This window comes from Aotus nancymaae, unplaced genomic scaffold (genome assembly GCF_030222135.1).
Source record: "Aotus nancymaae isolate 86718 unplaced genomic scaffold, 86718_ANA_hifiasm-v0.15.2.pri h1tg000014l, whole genome shotgun sequence".
Classification (NCBI taxonomy): domain Eukaryota; kingdom Metazoa; phylum Chordata; class Mammalia; order Primates; family Aotidae; genus Aotus; species Aotus nancymaae.
The window spans coordinates 123,649,608-123,671,107 of NW_026988425.1; the positions used below are offsets into that span (position 1 = coordinate 123,649,608).

The following is a 21,500-nucleotide window of genomic DNA, read 5'->3' on the forward strand; positions in this document are numbered from 1 at the left end:
TGTGGCCCCACGCCCCAATCAGTGATTCTCAAGTAGAAAGAGGTGTGTGAGAACCCCCCAGCAGGGCATAAGCCACACTCAGGAGGGCCCTCAGAGGGGACAGTGTGGGGGCTCATTGGGTGGCCCTTAACCCACCTCACCTCCAGTAGCTCCGGTGTGGCCCTGGCCAGTCCTGGTCTTCCTCTTGTCCTGTCTCAAAAGCAGGGATCACCACCTCCCCTGTGTCACTCCCAATGACAGGGCTGTCATCTCCCTTCAGTGGTGTCCCCACCCCTGCCCAGCATGGCCTGTACCCAAAGTGGGTGCAGGGCCTTGCCCACCCACCTCCCCAAGACCCAAATCAGCTTCCCATGGACTGAAAACTCATCGTCATCATCTGCATGAGCACTCCACGCCCCGTACCATCCACACAGACACTGACCCAGATCAACTCCCCTCCCACAGCTCCAGGAGACGGGGGAGTCGCTGGCGCAGGTAACCCATCCAGAATGTTCTGGGACTCCGAGCTGCTGCAGCAGAGTGGTATGCAGGCTTCCTGGCTGTGGCCCCAGCATTCCTAACCACTGTACTCTGCTCTCTCCCTGAGGACTGGGGTGTGTGGGGAGGAGGTACTTTTTAGGTCACCATTAGTGGGAGAACTTTGTATGTCCACCCTGTCGCAGCGCTGGGAGGGGAGGAGCATGGGAAGGGGCTCAGTACAGATGACAGGGCACACAGGAGCCCCCAAGGAACCCTCCCATGCAGCCTCCCCAAGGACAGAGCAGGAGTGCTAGGCCTGATGCCATGGGCACGTGGGGGTGAGGAGCGCTGCAGAGTCTAGGGCAGGGCTGCAGAGAGGGGCAAGCCAGCTGTAATCCACTGAGGCCCGGGGGCTGGAGAGGACCTTCCCTGCCCAGGCAGACCATGCCTCATGCCCCCATAAGCTCCTGCCCTCAGCACCACCTACAGGCTCTTTCCTAAGCTCCATCCTACTGTGGGCCAGGTTTAGACAGATCCCAGGCCACCCCCTCCTGGGCGTGGTGCAAGCCCCAAAGCCCCTCTGTGCAGGACCGCCCCATCTGCACACCTGCTGCCTCTCTACCTGCTGATGGGGGAGGGCACCTGGGCGCAAACAACCCCATGCCAGTCCTGTCTCAGTCCTCTTCTGTAAAGCAGATGCTGACACTCACTTCACATGCCGCCCAGCAGGGCACATGTGTGAGGCCCTGGCTCGGAACACACGAAGTGCCACTGCCTCCCACCTGGGGGGTGCACCCAGTTACCTGTGCTCTTGGCACCTTCTGTCCCTACCTGGCACCAGACTCCTATTACACTCTGGCAAGGTTTTTCAAAAAGCGAACCGCTACTGAATGCCAAGTCACGCACAAAGCATCTCTAAACAATGGTAACAAGTCTGCATTTGATGTAGCCTTGGGGCCCTTGATCACGCTTCACTTTAACTGTTGTATTCAGGTGGCTATGCTGTATTGATTTTTCTTTTTTTGTTTCTTTTTTGTTTGTTTGTTTCTATTGTCAGAAGGCTCTTTCTAGAAAGCAGCAGCTGGGCCAGAGAGAAACAGAAATCATGAAAACCCAAAATAATCACAACGTGTATTTGGTTTGCCATTCCAAGGTGTGGAGCTATTTGGCACTTGTTGAGTAAATCAAATATCTCAACTCAACAGTCACAGAGGTCCTGGACAAGAAATGCCTGCTGCTCCACAAATCTCCACGGTTCAACGAAGTAAGCCTCTCCAGGGAGAATTTCATGCAGGGCTGCCTTTTTCAGAGCACCTTATCTCCTGATAGACATCACAAGGTAACAGGTGTGATGGTGGCACTAAAACGATCCGTCCGATCCTTGCCAAACCTGGCTGCTTCACAGGCCACCCAGAGACACCCAGAGAACATGCCATCCAGGGCCACCCCACAGACCTACAAAGCTAGAATCTTGGGTGCTGGACAAACAGGCTCTTACGGTCCCCCCTCCCCCAGCAGTGTGAGTGAGCTGCCCTAGAGAAAGCACTGATCTGCAAACTACTCTTTTCAAGGGAAGTGTGCCAAAGACGTGCCAGGTGCACACATCCAACCTCATCCCTGGAGCTGTGAGACTGAGCCAGGCACTGGATGCCCAGGTGGGGTCCTCCCTCCACTCACGCTTTACTGCCAGACGGTAGACAGCCACACAGGGAGGTGTAGGAATACCCATTCCATCAGGTCACTCAATGCGAGCCTGGCTGGACCCAACCAGTATATTCCTCAATCACTGTATGTAAACAAAAATGAATACTTCATGTCAACAAAGCTCAATAAAATTAAGAAACATGTCACATGAACAGTCTTTACTTGTTTGATACATGCCTGAGCCCTGGTGAAGTCAGGACGTGTTAGCACTGAGACGGGGACATTTTACAGACTGGAGGCCTCTGTGTGTGTTAGTCACCTCACTGGCACCATATCCCACTCACTGACAACAACAGGGCATGCCAAGCCTTTCAACAGCAAGGAAACAGACAACAGAGAAGGGACCATCGCTCTCCAGGCGGAACACCGCACAGCTCCCCCACACTAACTCACTCTCCAGCAAGCAGGCTCAAATGCAGACTGCACAGAACTGGACACTTCCTAAGGCTCTCCAAAGGCTGCATTTTGCAGTGTTTAGAGGCATGGGTTTTGGCATAACACAGTCTGTTCACAGGGGAGGTAGTTAACTGTGCCATCTGCAACACAGGACTCTAGCTCCATCTCTCTGGGTTGTTCTAGGATTTACTGAGATCATATTCCTAACACCCTTAGGTGTTAGGTGCTGGCAGTCACCACCAACACCGCTGCCACCTCCTCCGACACCCAGAGACTTTCCACAAACCACAACATAAGAAAGGTTTTGCTGGGCACGGCAGCTCACACCTGTAATCCCAGCACTTGGGGAGGCCGAGGTGGGTGAATCATGAGGTCAGGAGTTCGAGACCAGCCTGGCCAATATGGTGAAACCCCGTTTTCTACTAAAAATACAAAAATTAGTCGGCCTGGGGGTGTGCGCCTGTAATCCCAGCTACTCGGGAGGCTGAAGTAGGAGAATCACTTGAACCCGGGAGGTGGAAGTTGCAGTGAGCTGAGATCACACCATAGCACTCCAGCCTGGGTGAAAGAGTGAGACTCCTTCTCAGGGCAGCGGGGGCAGGCGGGGGAGGGGAGGGAGGGAGGGATCTGTAGAGGCCAAGGGTCCTGATGATAACACAGTGACAACCTTTCTTTCCAACATTACCATTTGGGGTCTCTGATTCATCCTGAAACGGAAGCATATATGGAGCGGTAATGGGAGTTCATGTGTCCTGGTCCTCTGCCCTCTAGGGTGTAAGGCTTGGGTGTGTATTCTCCCATAGGCCCCGTATGGAGGGAAAAGGGCTTGCTGATCCACCACGTTTGGGAAGCACTGGCCAGGCAGGCTCGTGTCTCCGCTACAGCAAACATAGGACTTTATGCCACTCATGTGTAAGAAATCAGAAAACTCCTTGAAAGGAAAAGCTTTGCCACAAAGTTTCCCAAACTCATTTACCAACCAAATGCAGCCAATTCTCATTCACACAGTTGTGTTCTGTAAAGCTGCCCTGAGCACTGAGTTGATGAATACTGAATACACTGCTCCTAGGGATGATACAGGGTTAGGTTCCTATGAGTCGGAACACGTTTTTGTCAATGAATCAATACACAACCTTGTTTTATGTGCGCTTTAAAGACACCTTGTTTAATACACATTTCTTACAAATAATTAATTACATGCAGTATTTCTTTATTGTAAAATACTAGCTGAGAAGAATTTAACATTTCCCTGACCCTAGATCACAAGACAGTAAAGTTCCTGGGCTTTCTGCCTATCCACTGTGCTTTTATTTTAATCGGTCACTGTCCCATGAACCTGCAAATTTAGCCATTCCTCCATCTTTTCCTTGACTTCATCACACACGACAGAAGTCACTTTAGCAGCTCCCAGAGTGGCAGCATAGACAAGTCAGCTCTGTTGCTCAGGCCTGAAGGAAGCTTCTCCGGCACACGTAAGGCACATGGCAGCCATTCTGTGCTCAGGATCACTAGACTTCAGCACTACACTTGAGGGCCATTGTATCACCCACACACACAAATCAACAAAATGCAAAGAACACTAAAGGGATTGTGAAAGGAACAGCTGTTTACAGCAGGAGAGCTGAAACAAGGAGGCAAAGCCCTGTTCAAGCTCAGCTGGGATCCCCTCTCCACCTACATCCTGGAAGAAGTTACAAATCAGTATTAGCAGTTAACAAAGTTGCAAATACGAAATCCATGAATAGTAAGGATCAAATGGTACTTTGTTTACAGAACACCTCTAAGAGGATGTTTTAGGAAATCCTGGCCTAGGTTTGTCTCTTTGATTCAAAAACTCTCTACAATGGAATTCTACAACGCCATATGGCAAAAGATTTTTTTGCCTATATTTTCCAAGTTTTCCTCAGTAAACTTGCAGTGCTTTGAGAGAACCTTTTTTTATTTTACTAAAATAATTCATGTGTAGATCTCTGTTCCCCATCCTGTCTTCCTACAATTTTAGAAATTCCATCGCCTTGTGTCTCTCCTATTCCAACCCCCGTGCAGACCTCTTGGTCTCAGCCGAGTTGCACAGGTGGTAGGGCTACCTGCAAACTGGAGCTTTTTCAAAATGCACGGCATCCTCCAGCTCAGGAGGGCTCTAAAGGCCACACCGTCCACTTCCCAGCACATGCGGCAACTCTTTTTTTTTTTTTGGTGGGGCGTGCGGCGGGCCAGAGTCTCGCTCTGTTGCCAAGGCTAGAACACAGTGGCATGATCTCGGCTCACTGCAGCTTCCACCTCTCGGGCTCAAGTGATTGTCCTGCCTCAGCCTCTGGAGTAGCTGGGATTACAGACGCATATCACTACGCCCAGCTAATTTTTGTATTTTTAGTAAAGAGAGGGTTGCCCCACTTTGGCCAGGCTGCTCTCAAACCCCTGATCTCAGGTGATCTGCCTACCTCGAGCTTCCAAAGTGCTGGGATTACAGGTGTGAGCCACTGCGCACAGCCGGCAACTCATTTTTCATATCAACCAGACCAAAGCAATGCCCTTTGTGAATACATCCACCCAGACTGGGAAGAAGGAACCATCCAATTAAATCCTTCTGTACCCAAAGGAGGTGGAGGGGTCACAGATGAGTCATCAATGTCTTAAAATGCTGCAGAGATGATGAAAATAATATAAACAAAATTCAAAAGAAAGTGCACTAAAGAGAACAGCAGATGCAGCAGAAAGTCACACCTGAAGTGTAGAGCGTGCTCCCATGAGATGGAAACACATCCGAACCGAAAGATGAAGGGCACGTACCCAACATCCACAGAAGAAGGGAAACAGTTAGACGAGCTCATCGAGGGGAAATGGTCAATGCTGATGTACAGCATGGGGACTCACCCTCAGGTAATAAACCCAAAGAAGGAGAACATGATTTGTACAAAGATGTCTGTGGCAGCCTTACACCACAGAGAAAACACCACCCGAAAGCTGCATGCTCAATGGCAGAGTATGTGCAGAGCAATCAGTTATACGGCACGTCGCCCAAATGGAACACAAGACGGTCAGTAAAAATAATCGTGGAAATTATACAGCAACATGGAGAAACATTTATCACATGTCAGATTTTAAAAGCTGTAAGACAAAAATACATTTGGGTTACGATGACAGCCACGTGCATCGTTTACGCTCAACGCTATGGTCTGACAAGGAACACAGAAACGAAACAGCTCATCTGTTAGGGTAGCAGGGGCCATGGAGAATACATTTTTTATATTTCCATTTTTTCTAACCCTATCGTACTATTGCCATTCGTGCAATGACTAAATGCTACTCGGTGCTCTTAAAAATATCCAGGACCTAATTTTTCAAGCTGTGAAATGAGTAGAAGAGGTGAGGGATGCCATACGATCTCCTCCAAGTGAGTCTCCTACAGCATCACTTCTCCAGCTGGAATGTGGCATCTTGTTGAAATGAAGATTTGAATTCAGCAATGTGGGGGTGGGCTCCCCAGTAATGCCAATGCTGCTGGGTTAGGGTTAAAAAGCAAGACTCCTACAGCATCTAAGTGACCAACATTGCCCATTTCTTCCTTCAGTTTGTTGTTTTTTTTTTTTTTTTTACTGCAGCCTCAACCAGAGGCATCACTACACTAACTAAGTGGACAGCACTGGGAACAAAGAGACGGGCGTGGGACGCACGGCGCCTTATGCACCTGTTTGAGGCCAGGCCTTTCTTGGCTCCTGGCACAGCCTGGCTGTCTCTCAGGAGAGTAAGGGGATTGCTCTTAGGGAAGCAGGTTGTGATTTCAAGCAAGACACCACCAAGTCTCCCAGTGCACATGCTTCATATGGAATCTTGCTTTTGAGATGACTTCTACGGCTCTTTCTGGTCAGGTTTCAAAGAGATCCTCCTCTGGAACGGGGTACTCAGATCTACAGGTGTGGAGACCCTGCCCACGTGCAGTGGGTCTGCTGGAGTCCTCAGAAAAGAGTAGTCAGGGCCCCCGGCACCAGCGCCCTTGTCAGTGTGCAACTCTGGAACTGCCAACTACTCCCCTCGACAGAATTAATTTGTGAACTGATAAAGAAAGAAAGAAAAAGGACAAGACAGCACAGCACAGGACAGGGAAGGGAGGGCAAAACGAACAAAAAAAGCCATACGATCATTAACCAGCTTAAATGAGCTTTTCCAGTGTCTCAGACAAGAGCATTTCCTTCAAGGACACACTCTCCTTAGGGAGAGAAGCAGCCTCCTTTTCCATTCAATGCCTCTTCTGTGAAGAACAGACCTCCTCTTGACCCTCCACAATGGCTGGGGACGTCCTCCACCTTGATGTGCCTTTTTCTTTTTTATCTTTTTTTTTGAGACGGAGTCTTGCTCTGTCGCCAGGCTGGAGTGCAGTGGTGCAATCTCGGCTCACTGCAACCTCCGCCTCCTGGGTTCAAGTGATTCTTGCGCCTCAGCCTCCCGAGTAGATGGGACCACAGGTGTGTGCCACCACACCTGGCTAATTTTTGTATTTTTAATAGAGACAGGGTTTCACCATGTTGGCCATGATGGTCTCGATCTCTTGACCTCGTGATCCGCCCACCTTGGCCTCTCAAAGTGCTGGGATTACAGGCGTGAGCCACCACACCAGCCCTCCATGTGCCCTTTTAAGCAGCAACTACCACCCACCCATTCATTCATTCCCATTCATTCACCTCCCAGCTCTCCAACCCCAAGGTCTCTGGGTTTTTTACCAAAATTAACATCCGGTTAGCATGAAGCACAAAACCAGCAAAACATCGGGTCTTGCTTACTCCCCCACAAGCTCTAAAGATAATTTTCCTTGACAAGAACTTGACCAGAGATACCATTTGTCACAACAAGACACAGCGTGTCACACACTGTGCACAGCCCACGTCAATCCCTGCATTGCCTCCACCATTGTTGTGGGACAAGTCCAGGCCCTGCCAAAGACCAAAGAGAAACACAGAGAGGCGCTCTGGCCTAAAGCCCAGACACAGGGTCCAGGGCCTCCTGGCCTTAGGGGAGAGCTCCGCCAACATACGCTAGTACCATGGGAGTTCCTGTGCATCCCACAGCCCCGAAAACATGGAATTGCTGTGAATCACAGGAACACCCCCAAAGTGAAGTCAACTGACACTGAACGTGCTTTAGAGAAAACATAAGATATCTAAATACAAGTGCTGAAAATCCAAGTGACAATAAGATTTCTATTCCAAACCCAAGCTCTCAGTACACACACACACACACACACACACACACACACACACACACACACACACTCAAATTCATGAACTCTTCTCAGAAAAAATACCTAAGGCTTTAAAAAATATGAAAGCACTCCACATAACTGGACAAACAGAAGTTCCATTACACGAGTCCAATAATCAATCACATCTTCTTTATATACTCACAGTGAGGCTTTTTTTTTTTTTTTTTGGAAGGCAGCTTTTCAAACGTGTTTATTAGAATGCACGCTGACTCTGCCATAATTAAAAGAAAACACAGCTATGCTGACATCCACTGCCCTCATTAGCACGTGTTTCTTCCGCAAGATTTTGTCAAACTTTCAAAAAATCCTTTTCCAAATAGTTATTCACTAACTGCCCATCAGACCAAGGTCCCCAGGCTTTTAGAGACACTTCCATTGTGAAATGCACGGCAGCCCCAGCCCAGCCACCAGGCCACCCACCACTGGCCACGGCAGTGTGTGAGCAGCAGCGCCCCCACGTCTTTGCCACTGCCCTGCTGGTCTGAGTACACCCCTGAGGATTGACAGGCTCTCCCACAGACACTGCCCCACCATGACCAGATCCAGGGCATCAGGGGAGAAATGGACCTTCTTCTAGGGTGGGAGTAGGGGCGTCTTCTGTGAAACACCAGTGGCCAATCAGCCCTCAAAAAGACTTTACTCCTCAGTCTGAGGGGTGAGCATAAGAGTGGCCAGAGCATTCACACAACATGCTTCGTAACTGGACCAGTGAAGGGCTCAGCCACCATTAGAACTGCAAGGCACCCACCCCTCCCACTGCCTCACTTCAGCATCTGCAGGGGCTGTACCAGGAGGTTCCTTGCTCTCAGGCCCCTCTGCTCCCTTCCCCGGGACAGCCAGAGTCCTACCTGCTCGTGGGGCCACTTTGGCCTCTCCTCTGGGGTCCTGGTCTTGGGCTTGAAGCCTCTCGGGGGGTCTATAGGGTGCTTGGCCTCAGGAGGGAGATTCAGTGACTTAGGCCTCGCCTCATGCCTGCTGGGGCTGCAGCTGGCCTTGCTGGGCGGGCAGGCCTCTGCAGAGTCCCCAGGTTCTGGCTCAGGCCCATGCTCCGGGCTGGCCTCACTGGCACTGGTGATGCTGGTCATGCTTAGGCTCATCTTGATCTCAGCCACGATCTGGTCGATGTCCTCCTCCTGGTCCTCCAGGTCCCCGTCCCCACGCCTCAGGCGATAGGGGGAGGCGCTGGTGTTCCCGTTGGCCTCTGTGGGGTAGTAGTCCTGGTAGCCCTCTTTGCTGGGACAGTGGGGGCCATCTTCTTCCTGGTCGTCAGCCTCCAGGACAGAGGGCTCATCCTCCGGGATGGGCAGGTGGCCGTCTGGGTAGTCTTGGCTGCCTTCAGCACCATGGCCATGGGGGTGCGGGCCTGCCGAGTCCGTCCACTCCTCCACTGCCTCCTGGCACTCATCGGTGTCAACGGGGTGCGTGCCGTGGGCCAGGTACTCCTCCCCGTTGCAGTCCATGCCCTCCAGGTAGCTGTCGTCCTCAGGGCAGTAGCGGATGTAGTAGGTGATGCCCTCCTCCTCCTCGGGGAGACCCTCGTCGTAGTCCTCCTCCTCGGAGGTGTTGTTCACGTAGTCAGAGCTGGAGTCCCCATCGGGGCTGTGGTTGTGGCACTCCTGCTCCTCAGGCGTGGGGCTCTCTGGCCGCAGGGCAGCCAGCTCCAGGCCCTCGGGCACATAGCCCTCCAAGGGCAGCTCCATGTCCTTGCTCCCAGGCTCCTGGCTGTGGGGGACAGGACCCGGCCTCGCCCTGTGGTCCAACATGCTGCTCCCTGTGCTCTCACACTTCCGGTGGGCCATGGCGGGCACTCACGCAACCATCATCTCCTGGAGGCAGCCACTGTGGGGAGGAACATTGGGAAGGACAGAGTCAGAACCCCACAAAACCCAGCCACGCGTGGGGCCACTCCACTGCCACTGCGCCTCCCACCACATTCTCCCACAGCAATGTGAACACACATCTGTTCAAACAGTGCGCCATCCGCACCCCGGCTGACTCATCATCAGGAACAATGTGCATCTGTGCCAAGGAGAACGAGGGCACACGGAGCTCCATGAAAAGCAGACAAGGGAGGCACTGGCAACTTGCCAGGACACCTGCTTCTCCCCCAGAGCCCACCGGATCATTCCTGACTTCTCACTCAGTTCGGGTAGCCCAGGTGACCGAGACAAATGGTCATAAGATCGGGTTGTTTGCTTTCAAGGGGACAAAGGATGTGGCTGCAGCCTGCAGGTATCGTGGGGTGACAGAGGAGCTGCTGAGACCTGGTAGGCCAAACTGGGAGGAGGCCTGGACCCACTGCCCAGGACTCGGCACTTCATTCCTCAAACCACACTGCTATGGTTTCACTGTGTCTCCCAAAGTTCATGTGTTGGAGACTTAATCCCTAATGCAACCGTGTTGAGAGGTGGGACCTTTAAGAGGTGATTAGGTCATGAGGTTCATGACTAGATTGATGTCTTTATCTCAGGAGGAAGTTCTTCACTGTGAGAGTGGGTTTGTTATAAAAGTGACTTCAACTGAACTCACTCTCTCACTCTCCCTCACCTTCTCACGCTCTACCTTGGGATGACACAGCAAGAAGGCCCTTACCTAGATGCTGACACCTTGACCTTGGACTTCCCAGCCTCCAGAACTGTGAGAAACAAATCTCCATTTCTCATAATCACCCAGTCTCCAGTATTCTGTTGTAGCAACAGAAAACAGACTAAGACATATGCACTGTCCCCGAATAATTTTCAACAGTTTTTCTTTTAGCTCTGTCTCTCTGGGCCTGGCAATGGGGACAGAGGCTGGAGGCAGGGAGACCAGTGAAAGGCTATTCTATCCTCTACGAAAAGAAAGGGGCTAGCATCAGTAAAATGGCACAGAGGATGTCTAAAAGTTTGCTTACGTTCTGCTTCTTAAGGTAAGTGTTTCCCCAGATGTCTGTCATATTCTTTAAACTGTACTCTTACATTACACATGCCTTTTGCTTGAATGATAAATTATTTTTAAAAACCATATTCCAGTAGTAAGAGCTTGCACACTTAAAAATGCTTAAAATGGTAAAAATAAAAAAAAAAAAAGAAGAAAGAAAATATGTCTATTTTACTGCAATTTTTTTTCTTTCTTTTTTTTTTGAGACAGAGTTTCGCTCTTGTTACCCAGGTTGGAGTGCAATGGCGCAATCTCGGCTCACCACAACCTCCGCCTCCTGTGTTCAGGCAATTCTCCTGCCTCAGCCTCCTGAGTAGCTGGGATTACAGGCACGTGCCACCATGCCCAGCTAATTTTTTATATATTTAGTAGAGACGGGGTTTCACCATGTTGACCAGGATGGTCTCGATCTCTTGACCTCGTGATCCACCCGCCTCGGCCTCCCAAAGTGCTGGGATTACAGGCGTGAGCCACCGCGCCCAGCCCACTGCAATTTTTAAAAAGGAAAAAAAAAGGACAGCTTCAACTAGAACAGTGGCAAGGACAGAGAAATGGCTCAGTGAGCACCTCAGATGGCAGAAGCAAAGGGATCTGAGCTCAGATGGGAGCAGGGAGTGAAGATGAAGGGGAGCTGCTGGTGACCCCCAGCAGTCACTGCCCAGGCTCTGATCCTGCCTTCCTTTACCTCCTCTTCTTGCCCTCTTGTCTCTTTAGTTTAGGCCACAAACTCAAGGCCTTCCAAACTGTGTACCCCCCAGAGCTCCCGACACAGCACCTTGTTTGTAGTGGTGCCCAAAACACATCTTGTTATGAGACTGAGTGTACCAGATGGTCACAGTTAGAGCAGTATGAATATTCCCAAAAGGACGAAGAAGGAAATAATTATTTCATCCAGTCCAGACCCTCAGAGTGTAAGCGCAATCACTGATGGAGCCACATGCTTTCAACGTGTGAATTCGCCCCAAGGACACTTGACATCTAAAGAAGCCATGTTTACTCCGCCACCTGCACAAGGCTGGCCCACGGCCATGTCTCTATGTGGAGCAATTCACAGCACTCCCCCTAGGGTGGCCCACAGACAGCAAAGATGCCCCACACCAGAAAAACTGTCACTGAAAAGGACCCTGCAGGGTCTGTCACCGCATTCCCAAACTCTGACACTGGCAGGGCAATTCCAAATAGCTGTTCCCAGGAAGAGAACAAGGGACCAGCACTAAGACATCAGCGACCCAGATACAATCAGAGGACACATGAAGAACACTGAACTGCCTCAAAGACCACACATAACTTGACACCAGATTTATTTTTTCAGATGGATTCTCACTCTATTGCCCAGGCTGGAATGCAATAGTGCGATCTCAGCTCACTGTAACCTCTGCCTTCCAGGTTCAAGCAATTCTCCTGCCTTAGCTTCCTGAGTAGCTGGGATTACAGGCATCTGCCACCACCATGCCCGGCCGATTTTTTTTTTTGGAGACGGAGTCTCACTCTGTTGCCTAGGCTGGAGTACAGTGTTACGATCTCGACTCACTGCAACCTCTGCCACCTGGGTTCAAGTGGTTCTCCTGTCTCAGCTTCCAGAGTAGCTGAGATTACAGGCACCTGCCACCGCGCCTGGCTAATTTTTGTAGTTTTAGTAAAGACGAGGTTTCACCATCTTGGCCAGGCTGGTCTTGAACTTCTGGCCTAGTGATCGACCCACCACAGCCTCACCAAGTGCTGGGATTACAGGTGTGAGCCACCGCACCTGGCTAGATTTCTTATACTTCACAGAGGACAGCCAGCCACAGAGACAGGCTGGAAAAGTGATGTCAGGAACTTAGCAACCACAGCTCTCGGACACAATCACCAGTAGCAACGTTCCTCAAAACGGTCCCTCAGAAGCATGTGCTGAATGCAGCCACTCATATGCAACCAGACTGCCTTGTCTTGACTGTCAGGACAGCAAAGGGCAGACGGTGCATCACTGGCACGTGAGCACACGGCTCCCATTCCTTGCACAGAAGGGCCATCTCTACAGCATCCCTGTATCTCACCAGGCTCTCACACCAAGCCGTGCACACTAAAGGTATGCACATCCTTGTTAGAGAACAAACTAAAATACACAGTACTCTTACTATCTTAACTTCAAATTCTCTGTCATTTGGGGGATAAAATCTGTAATATGCAAGTAGAAATATGTGTATCAACACTCAATATTCTCGAGGCCAATATAAGACATAAAGACTAAAATACACATGTTACAGTAACATGGAACAGTCCCAATCCTATTAATATGTTATCCAAGTTTTCAAAAATGAAAACACTGAAGACATTGTAGAAGAATTATAATGGAACAAGGAGTTTATTTTCCACTGGTGTTTCTCATTAGCTCTCCAAGTCTTCAGATGATTTAAGAAAAATTTATTCCAGATGTACAACACTACTACAACCATATAATTTGGACTATAATTACTCAATTCATCACTTACCACTGCTTTCTATATTTTCTGCATTTCTTTCTCTTGAACTATTAAGTGGGATTTCATTTTTATTTTGTAAAAATAATTGTTAGGGTCATTTTGCTTAGTTAGGAGGTAACCCTTTTGTGTCTATAAAATGGCTCTGATCACACATAGAATGACATCTTTGCTGGGTATAAGATTCTTGCATTGCATGCTTTTGCTAACACTGTTTCACTATATTCTAGCTTATAGCCTTGAAGATGTGCACTTTAATACTAATTGGATTCTTTTTACCTTGATACAAAAATCTATTCCTTCAGTCTGGGAGCTGGTACAATTTCTTCTCCACTCTTAGAGTTCAGAAATTCCAGCAAACTATGTCTGGATGGGGGTCTTTTTTTATTTTATGAGGATCTCATTAATTTTATGTGAGATTCATTTGGTAAGCCCTTTCTGTATCAAGTCCCACATCTTACTTTAGGTATAGGAAGATTCTTGCTATTTCTTTTTTATTTCTCTCCCTAATGGCCTTTTTCTCTTTCTGGAGTATGTCTGGAATTTGCCCTCCAAATCACTTAACTTTACATTCATAGCACCCATTTCATATTTTTTCTGTGTGGCATAAATTAGTTCCTCCATTTGACCTTCCAAAACATTCACTTTTCAGCAAGATGTGGCATATGACCTGTCTTTGTTCTTGCTGGCAACAAAGGGCCCCTGAGACATCAGTGCAAGTCTCTTGGTGAGTGGTGGATGGCTGGACAGTGTAAGATACAGTGTAAGATTTTATGGTGAGCTGGAGGCAGTCAGGGTGGCCATCTGGGACTTCGCTGTTGAGATGTGCAAGAGGGGCCTGTATTTTTTAGGTATGAAAGAGATGGGCTGTCCTCAGCCAGATCAGCTTGCTTCCAGGGCAAATGTCCACCCCTCCTAGAGGTACGGGAATAAGGTGCTCCTCTGAAACTCCCTGAGTCTGTGTGCTGCACCTGCCCATAGCTCCAAAAGTTCCAGACTTCTCATGGGAGGAGTCAAAACTCTTCTCTTGGAGCAAGCAAATCTAGTCACTGTCTAGAATCCTTTCTTTACATAGAAATATTTAACCCATCAGCAAGTGCACACATACAAGGTAGGGAGCAGTTTCATGTTGCCCCCGATGGTGACCCCAGTGATTTTCAAGCTTTGTTACCCATTAAAAATCCTGATGCTCAGGTCGCACCTCTTGCCAATGAACTTGGAATGTTTCAAATAGGAACCAGGCATCAGTATACAAAAAGGTTTCACAGGTATTCCAATGTACAGCAATGTGTAGGCACCACAGCTTTCTCAGGTAACCCAATACCCTTTACTAAACAGACCATTCTGCTTCCCATGTCTTACAGCAACCAAGCATCTCAACTTTAACACTCAAAGTCTCATGTCCCAGGAAATCCCTCAGTCCCAGAGGAACTGAGATGGCTGGTCACCCTGTATGTCATACACTAAATTCTTACATAAACTTAGATCTGTCCCTGGACTTTCTAGTCTACATCATTTCTATCTTCCCAGCAATAGTACCATGCCATTTTCATTATTATGACTTTAGAGCATATTTAAATATGACATAAGGCAAGTTCTCCCTCCTTATTCTCATTTTTTCATCTGCCCTTGCTATTTTCACATTTATTCTCCCAAATGAACTTAGGAGTTAGTGGTTCCAAGTGTCCCCAATATTCCACTGAAATTTTGACTGGAGTAACTTTAGGTTGTAAATTACTTCAGGGAATGTTTTTTCTTTTGAGACAAGGTCTCACTCTGTCACCCAGGCTAAAGTGCAGTGGCACAATCTCAGCTCACTGCAGCCTCTGCCTCCTGGGTTAAAGTGATTTTTGTGCCTCGGCCTCCTGAGTGGCTAGGATTATAGGCATGTGCCACCACCCACTGGCTAATTTTTATGTTTTTTGTAGAGTTGAGGTTTCGCCATATTGGCCAAGTTGGTCTCCAACTCCTGGCCTCAAGTGATCTGCCCACCTCGGCCTCTCAAAGTGCTGGGATTACAAGAGGGAGCCACCACGCCCAGCCTCAGAAATTTTTCATACTTACAACACTAAGTATTTTTACCCAATTTCACCCAAAAATATCTTCATATTTATTCAAGCTTTAAGTGTCTGTCAACAGCTTTGTAATTTTCTTTACAGCTATAGGCATCTCCCATTAAGTTTTTTCTTTTTCTTTTTTTTTTTTTTTGAGACAGAGTTTCATTCTGTCGCCAGGCGCCAGGCTGGAGTGCAGTGGCACAATCTCGGCTCACTGCAACCTCCGCCTCCCAGGTTCAGGCAATTCTCCTGCCTCAGCCTCCTGAGTAGCTGGGACTACAGGCACATGCCACCACACCCAGCTAATTTTTGTATTTTTAGTAGAGACAGGGTTTCACCATGTTGGTCAGGATGGTCTCGATCTCTTGACCTCGTGATCCACCCGCCTTGGCCTCCCAAAGTGCTGGGATTACAGGCGTGAGCCACCGCACCCGGCAAGTTTTTTCTTAAATATAATATTTTGTGGCTATTGTGAATGGATCTTCTCTTCTTTACATATGTACCTGGTTATTGTTGGTATACAGAAAAAGAAATGATACTGATTTTGTAAAAACAGATTTTACTACACTATTTTTAAATCCTAACAGTTTTTAGTTGATACTGTTTTTCTAGGTAAATGACATCGCCTTCCGAAGTCACCATCGTGCCTCCCCCTTTCCAGCATGTGGTCATCCTGGCCACCCCGACCTGCACTTTCCTGTGTAATAAACAATGGCACTAAGAGGCACCCTTGACTTACTCATTTTAATGAAAATGCTTTCACTTCACCAGGGATGAAGCAGGGGAGGACAGTGAGACACGAAAAACTGAACCAATCGAAATAAATAATATTTTAGTGCAGTCCTTTAACAATCAAACTTAATGCAAAATAAATCCATGATGAACAAAATATCAAAGTTTTAAATGAAGATAGGACTGGTATTCCTGATTTTTCCTGTTGCCTCAGGCTGCAGTATGGCTTGGCTGTGGACTGCTAATGATCCTGTTTTTCACCATCGACTACAATTCTAGTGCTGGCTAACGGCAGCTCTTTTCCCGAGTTTGACACCACAGACATTCTGATCCAGTTCTCTTTCCCATGGATACAAAGGGTAAGGGACCCACAGTGGCTGCCCAGAAAGGCAGGCATGCCTTCAAAGACTCTGCAGAATTACACTGAACCTACCGGAGCACTTTTGGTATAAGACAAAGAGCTCGCCTGTTGAAGATGAAGACTGAAGGTCCTTGTTTCATTTCAGACCTCTGTTTACTGTGAGGCCTTGGACAAGACATTTAACGGAGAGATGGCCTTTCCCCCCTTAGGAAATTGAAAATGACAGTACACGCCTGCAGGGCTTGAAGTGAGTTCAAGAAGAGAGTAACCAATGCAGTCTGAACTCCATAAACTCTACATAAAGGGAGTTGAGGAAAATGTCAATGAAATGGTACCAGAGAGGATGCCTGAAGAGGTGTCTGTCTTAGATGGGAACAGGGAACTCTGCTGACACAGGTGGCTGGGAATGGCTGTGGCCAGGTGACACTGTCCCTGGCTATGTATGCAAAGTGCATCTCCATGGACATGGGTGCATCTCGGAGGGACTGTGGAAAGGGGAGAGGTACTTGTGAAAGAAAGCCAAGAGTTATTCCTCCAATGCAGTGATTCACTCTTTGGTGGGCACAAGGCCCCCTGGAGAGTGTGCAGGTTCATGGCCCAAGATTCCAAGGTGGTGGGCCACAGGGCAGGCCTGGAGCTGCAGGTGGTTCTCATGCCGCAGGTCCAAAGACTGCACTTGAGAACTCTGCCCTAGGTAGATGCTTGTAGGTCTCTGGATACTGCCCGGGGAATGGATCTGACCTCCTTGCCAACAAATACAAGGCCCTCCCCTGGAAGCCTAGGCCCACCACATCCCAAGCCTTCTTCCCCTACTCCTGGGGGTGGACAGTGAGAACAACTGTCCTCAGCTTCTTCAAACAAGGGCAAAAGTGGGTGGCCCGGCAGGACGAGGCTATTACAGCAGGTAATTCCCAAGCCACAAAGGTGGGGTGTGGCCAAGGGGAGGTGAGAAGGAAAGGTGGGCAAAAATGTAGGTAGAAACGAGTGGTTCTTTCAAAGAAATAGTTCTCCTACCCATTTCTGGTATCTCATTTAGTTCACTCAAAGCATACTCATGCAAGGAGCTAACACATTGCCTTTTGCATGGAAGCAGTTTGCAACCTGATGATAAAGAATTTCATTTAAGACACAGCAATGTAGAAGCGACTTTTTCAGGAAGCCCTTTAGGGAAAGAAGGTCCCATGTAGCTGCCAAATCCCACCGTTCTGGGCTGCCAGGCTCTCAAAACGTCTGGTGAAGGGATCTGCAATTACTTCAACTACATGCTCCTTCTAGGGGGACAGCTGCCCTGTAGGAGGGCAGCAGAGAGCCGGAGGTATGACTAATCTAGCACATCATCTGTGAAAGTGATGTGGGCAGATTCCTGCACTCAGAGGGCGACTGCTTCTGCGGGCACATTACTTCCCGGCAACGAGGACGACCATCTGTTCTGCTCTGTTTTCTTAATAGGAAATCCAGAGAAGGATGGACGCCCACTCACAGTTGTTCCACCCACAGAAAGCCAGTGTTCGTTTGTGGTTTACTTCTTTCCAATCTTTTATCTGTGCATCTCTTTTGCATAGCTGAGACCTTACTGTAAACACGGATCCATGCTGCTCTCTTTTAACATGCGGTAAGCAACACAAGCTCTCCATAGGTATCATTTTGATGGTTACCTCCCATTCCCCAGCTGAACAGACATCCTCTGACCACTACAGACTGAATGTTTGCATCCCCCCCAAATTCACATGTTGAAATCCTCACCCCCAAGGTGATGGCATTAGGAGGTGGGGCCTTTGGGGAGTGATGAGGTCATGAGGGTGACCATGATGAGGTCATGGGTGAGACTGGCCCTTATGAAAGAGACCCTAGACAGCTGCCTTGCCCCTTCCACCATGTGTGGACACAGAAAGACGGCGGCCACCTAAGAACCGGACAGCAGACAGACCTCACCAGACATGAATCTGTCCATACCTTGATCACAGACTTCCCAGACTCCAGAACTGTGAGAAATAAATGTCTGCTCTTTGAGCCACCAAGTCTATGGTGTTTTTTGATGCAGCAGCCTGAGCTGACTATGACACTAACTATCCCCCTGCTGAACCCACGTTATGTTCTGGTTTTACATAATAAGTAATGCTGTTTATTCTGTGTTTCCCTCAGAATATACTATAGGCCTTTTCTTCCCTCCCAGAGCCTTTATCCAGGACCCTTTGAAACTGTCTTTGCTGCATACAGTGACAATCCAAGGCCCAGGTCCTCAGGTGAGCCCAGGAGGGGTGTGGCCAGGAGAGAGTTCACCATCTCTACTGTGGGGGCTGGGGGCTTCCCACTGCAGAGCATGTATGCAAGCATACTCAGGTCTTTGCTTCTGGTCAATCATATTAAAGATAAATCCTGTACAACACACCATCTAGAAAGCAATTCAAATGTACAAGAGAAGCATGATTACCTGCTACATGTCCAAGAAAATGAGTCCCCATGTCCAGACTCAATTAATTCTCTAACAGCACATAAATCAATAGGAAATGCAGCCCCCGACACCGTGCTCACCACTCGCCTCCTGAAACATCCTAATGAGATGTGGGAAATAAAGGCTCATTGTCAACAATAAAGAGCCCCAGTGTCCTTATTCTGAACCATGGTTTTCTTTTGCACGGGCAAATAGCATTAGCTGGTGTTTAGAAGAGCTGGTGATATAGCAGACCAAATGAAAAATAGCTATTCAGTGACCAGAATACAGGCTGGGTGAAAGCGTATCATACAAATGAGAAACGGACTCAGCCAAATTGTTCCTGACACCAGTCTTGTCCCTCATTTGGTCTCACATATTGTAAAGATAATATTATTTTGTTCCTTTCAAATATAATTTAGTTGCTTTCACTATACACAATGTGGATTTGAACAGTCCTGGAGTACGCTTGTATAATCAGCCCAAGCACTCCAGACAAAAGTCACTAAGTATTTCACTTCAAGATCACAGGCAACCGCAAGCTCTGAAAAGATGCTAATAAATTAATCTTTCAAAATCCATATTGATGTCTGGCCAGGCGCGGTGGCTCACACCTGTAATCCTGGCACTTTGGGAGGCTGAAGCGGGCGGATCACCTGAGGTCGGGAGTTCGAGACCAGCCTGACCAACATGGAGAAACCCCATCTCTATTAAAAATACAAAATTAGCCAGGCGTGGTGGCGCATGCCTGAAATCCCAGCTACTTGGGAGGCTGAGGCAGGAGAATTGCTTGAACCCAGGAGGCAGAGGTTGCAGTGAGTCAAGGTTGCACCATTGCACTTTCAGCCTGGGCAACAGAGCAAAACTCTGTCTCAAAAAAAAAAAAAACGCCAATGTCCAACACTGTCAAGCAAGGCCCTCTGACCTAGCTTAGCTCTAACCTTAGCTTAGGGTCACAAAGGAATGTGTTTCTCTTTGGAAAATGGCAGTGAAATGGACAAAAGTACTGAGCACACACTAAACCTTCAATAACAGGATCCTGCATAAATCAATGCTAGCATATCACAAGACAATTTTGTGGCAAATGAAATATTTATAAAGGGCTTAGCATATAAAATACATTGTTATGATTTATTCACAACCAAGTAAACACAGAATAAGCTGTGAAGACATGCATTGAGACATTAGCAAGGGCTGCCTTTGAGTGATGGGAGAATGGTACCTACTTCCTGCCTTTCGTCATGACTGGCTACAGTACTTCTACAGACAAATACCATTAAAAAGATGAGCACCGAGGACTGCAAGCCCGCTGCAGCCCAGGGAGCCTTGGGCAGCCACGCCTGCCAGGCGACATTTCTGCGGTGGGAAAGGTGTTAAGTCTCAGCAGCCCTTGGAAGAGGCCTGGGGTCAATGTTGGGCCTAATTTCTTCCTTCTGGCATTCAATATGCCAGGACATCTGCCCCACTGCATCCTCATCGTGAAAGAAGCAAAGGGCGATGATCTGCCCTTTATCATTTAAAAAACTGCTGTCAGACCTTCACATCAGTAGGTAGTCTCCAGGAAATGGCATTTTCAATATCTCACAAGGTAGTCCACACCTGAAAGCAGCATTGATGCCATAACAGGAACAGGGTACCCGGGTGCACTTCTGGCCTGGCAGGTATTTGCTGTTCTTGCTGGGTTACGACTAACAGGAAGAAGTCAACTCTCTCCCACAAGAACTTCTGGAAATAGTGGTGGCTTGGCAAAGCCTGCCTCTGCATGCCATGTTTGCTCCTGCATGCCTTTAGGGGAAAAGCAAGGGTCCAGATAAGAGGGCAACGGAACACATTACCAACACTGACCATTTTCTTAACATGCTCAAGAAAGGGGCGTAACTTCTGCAGCTGCCAGGACCCCGTGCGAAGAAGTACACTGCTAAATACACCCCTTACCAGATCCATCCTCAGAGACAGAGAAATTTGCCATCCCCAGAGAGGCGGCCACAAGACTCTAGGAGAAGTATCTGTTCCTGCGGGTTACCCTGTGATTTTCACATTTTTTTTAAGTCATTTCCAAGTACATGCAACACTGTGTAGATATAAAATAAGCCACATCTGTGTTATGGCTCAACTATGTCCCCTCCAAATTCATATGTTCAAATCCTGATCCCCCATACTTCAGAATATACCTTGTTTAGAAACAGGATCACTGCAGATATAATTAGTTGAGATACAGTAATTTGGGTAGGCCTAACTCAACAGTGTCCTTTAAAGAGGGGAATTGTGGAGACAGTCACACAAACAGGATGAAGGCAGGACTTTCTCTAAAACCTAAGGAGCATCAAAGATTGCCAGCAAACTACCAGAAGCGAATGGAGAGGCAGGAGACAGACGTTCCCTCACAGCCTTCGTAAGGCACCAATCCTGACGACACCTGGATCAGGGACTTCAGCCTCCAGGTCGGAGACAGTAAGTTTCTGTTGTTTATGCCACCAGTGTGTGGAATTTTTTTCTTTTTTTTTTTTTAGACAGGGTCTCACTCTGTCGCCAGGCTGGAGTGCAGTGGTGAGATCTCGGCTCACTGCAACCTCCGCCTCCCGGGTTCAAGCAATTCTCCTGCCTCACCCTCTTCAGTAGCTGGGACTACAGGCATGCGCCACGACGCCAGCTAATTTTTGTTATTTTTAGTAGAGACGAGGTTTTGCCCTGCTGGCCAGGATGGTCTCCATCCCTTGACCTTGTG

At 48.3% G+C, this 21,500-nt stretch overlaps 1 protein-coding gene across 12 annotated transcripts in view; it reads right to left on the bottom strand.

The window, feature by feature from the left end:
- The window catches only part of APBA2 (amyloid beta precursor protein binding family A member 2), a 209,563-nt gene that overhangs the window by 46,848 nt on the left and 141,215 nt on the right, over nt 1-21,500 (bottom strand). For all 12 annotated transcript variants that reach the window (XM_021666816.2, XM_064376321.1, XM_021666823.2 and 9 more), the window contains one exon: nt 8,665-9,655. In XM_021666816.2, coding sequence (XP_021522491.1) covers nt 8,665-9,615 — 951 coding nt within the window. In that variant the 5' untranslated portion in view covers nt 9,616-9,655. The remainder of the gene's footprint in view (nt 1-8,664; nt 9,656-21,500) is intronic.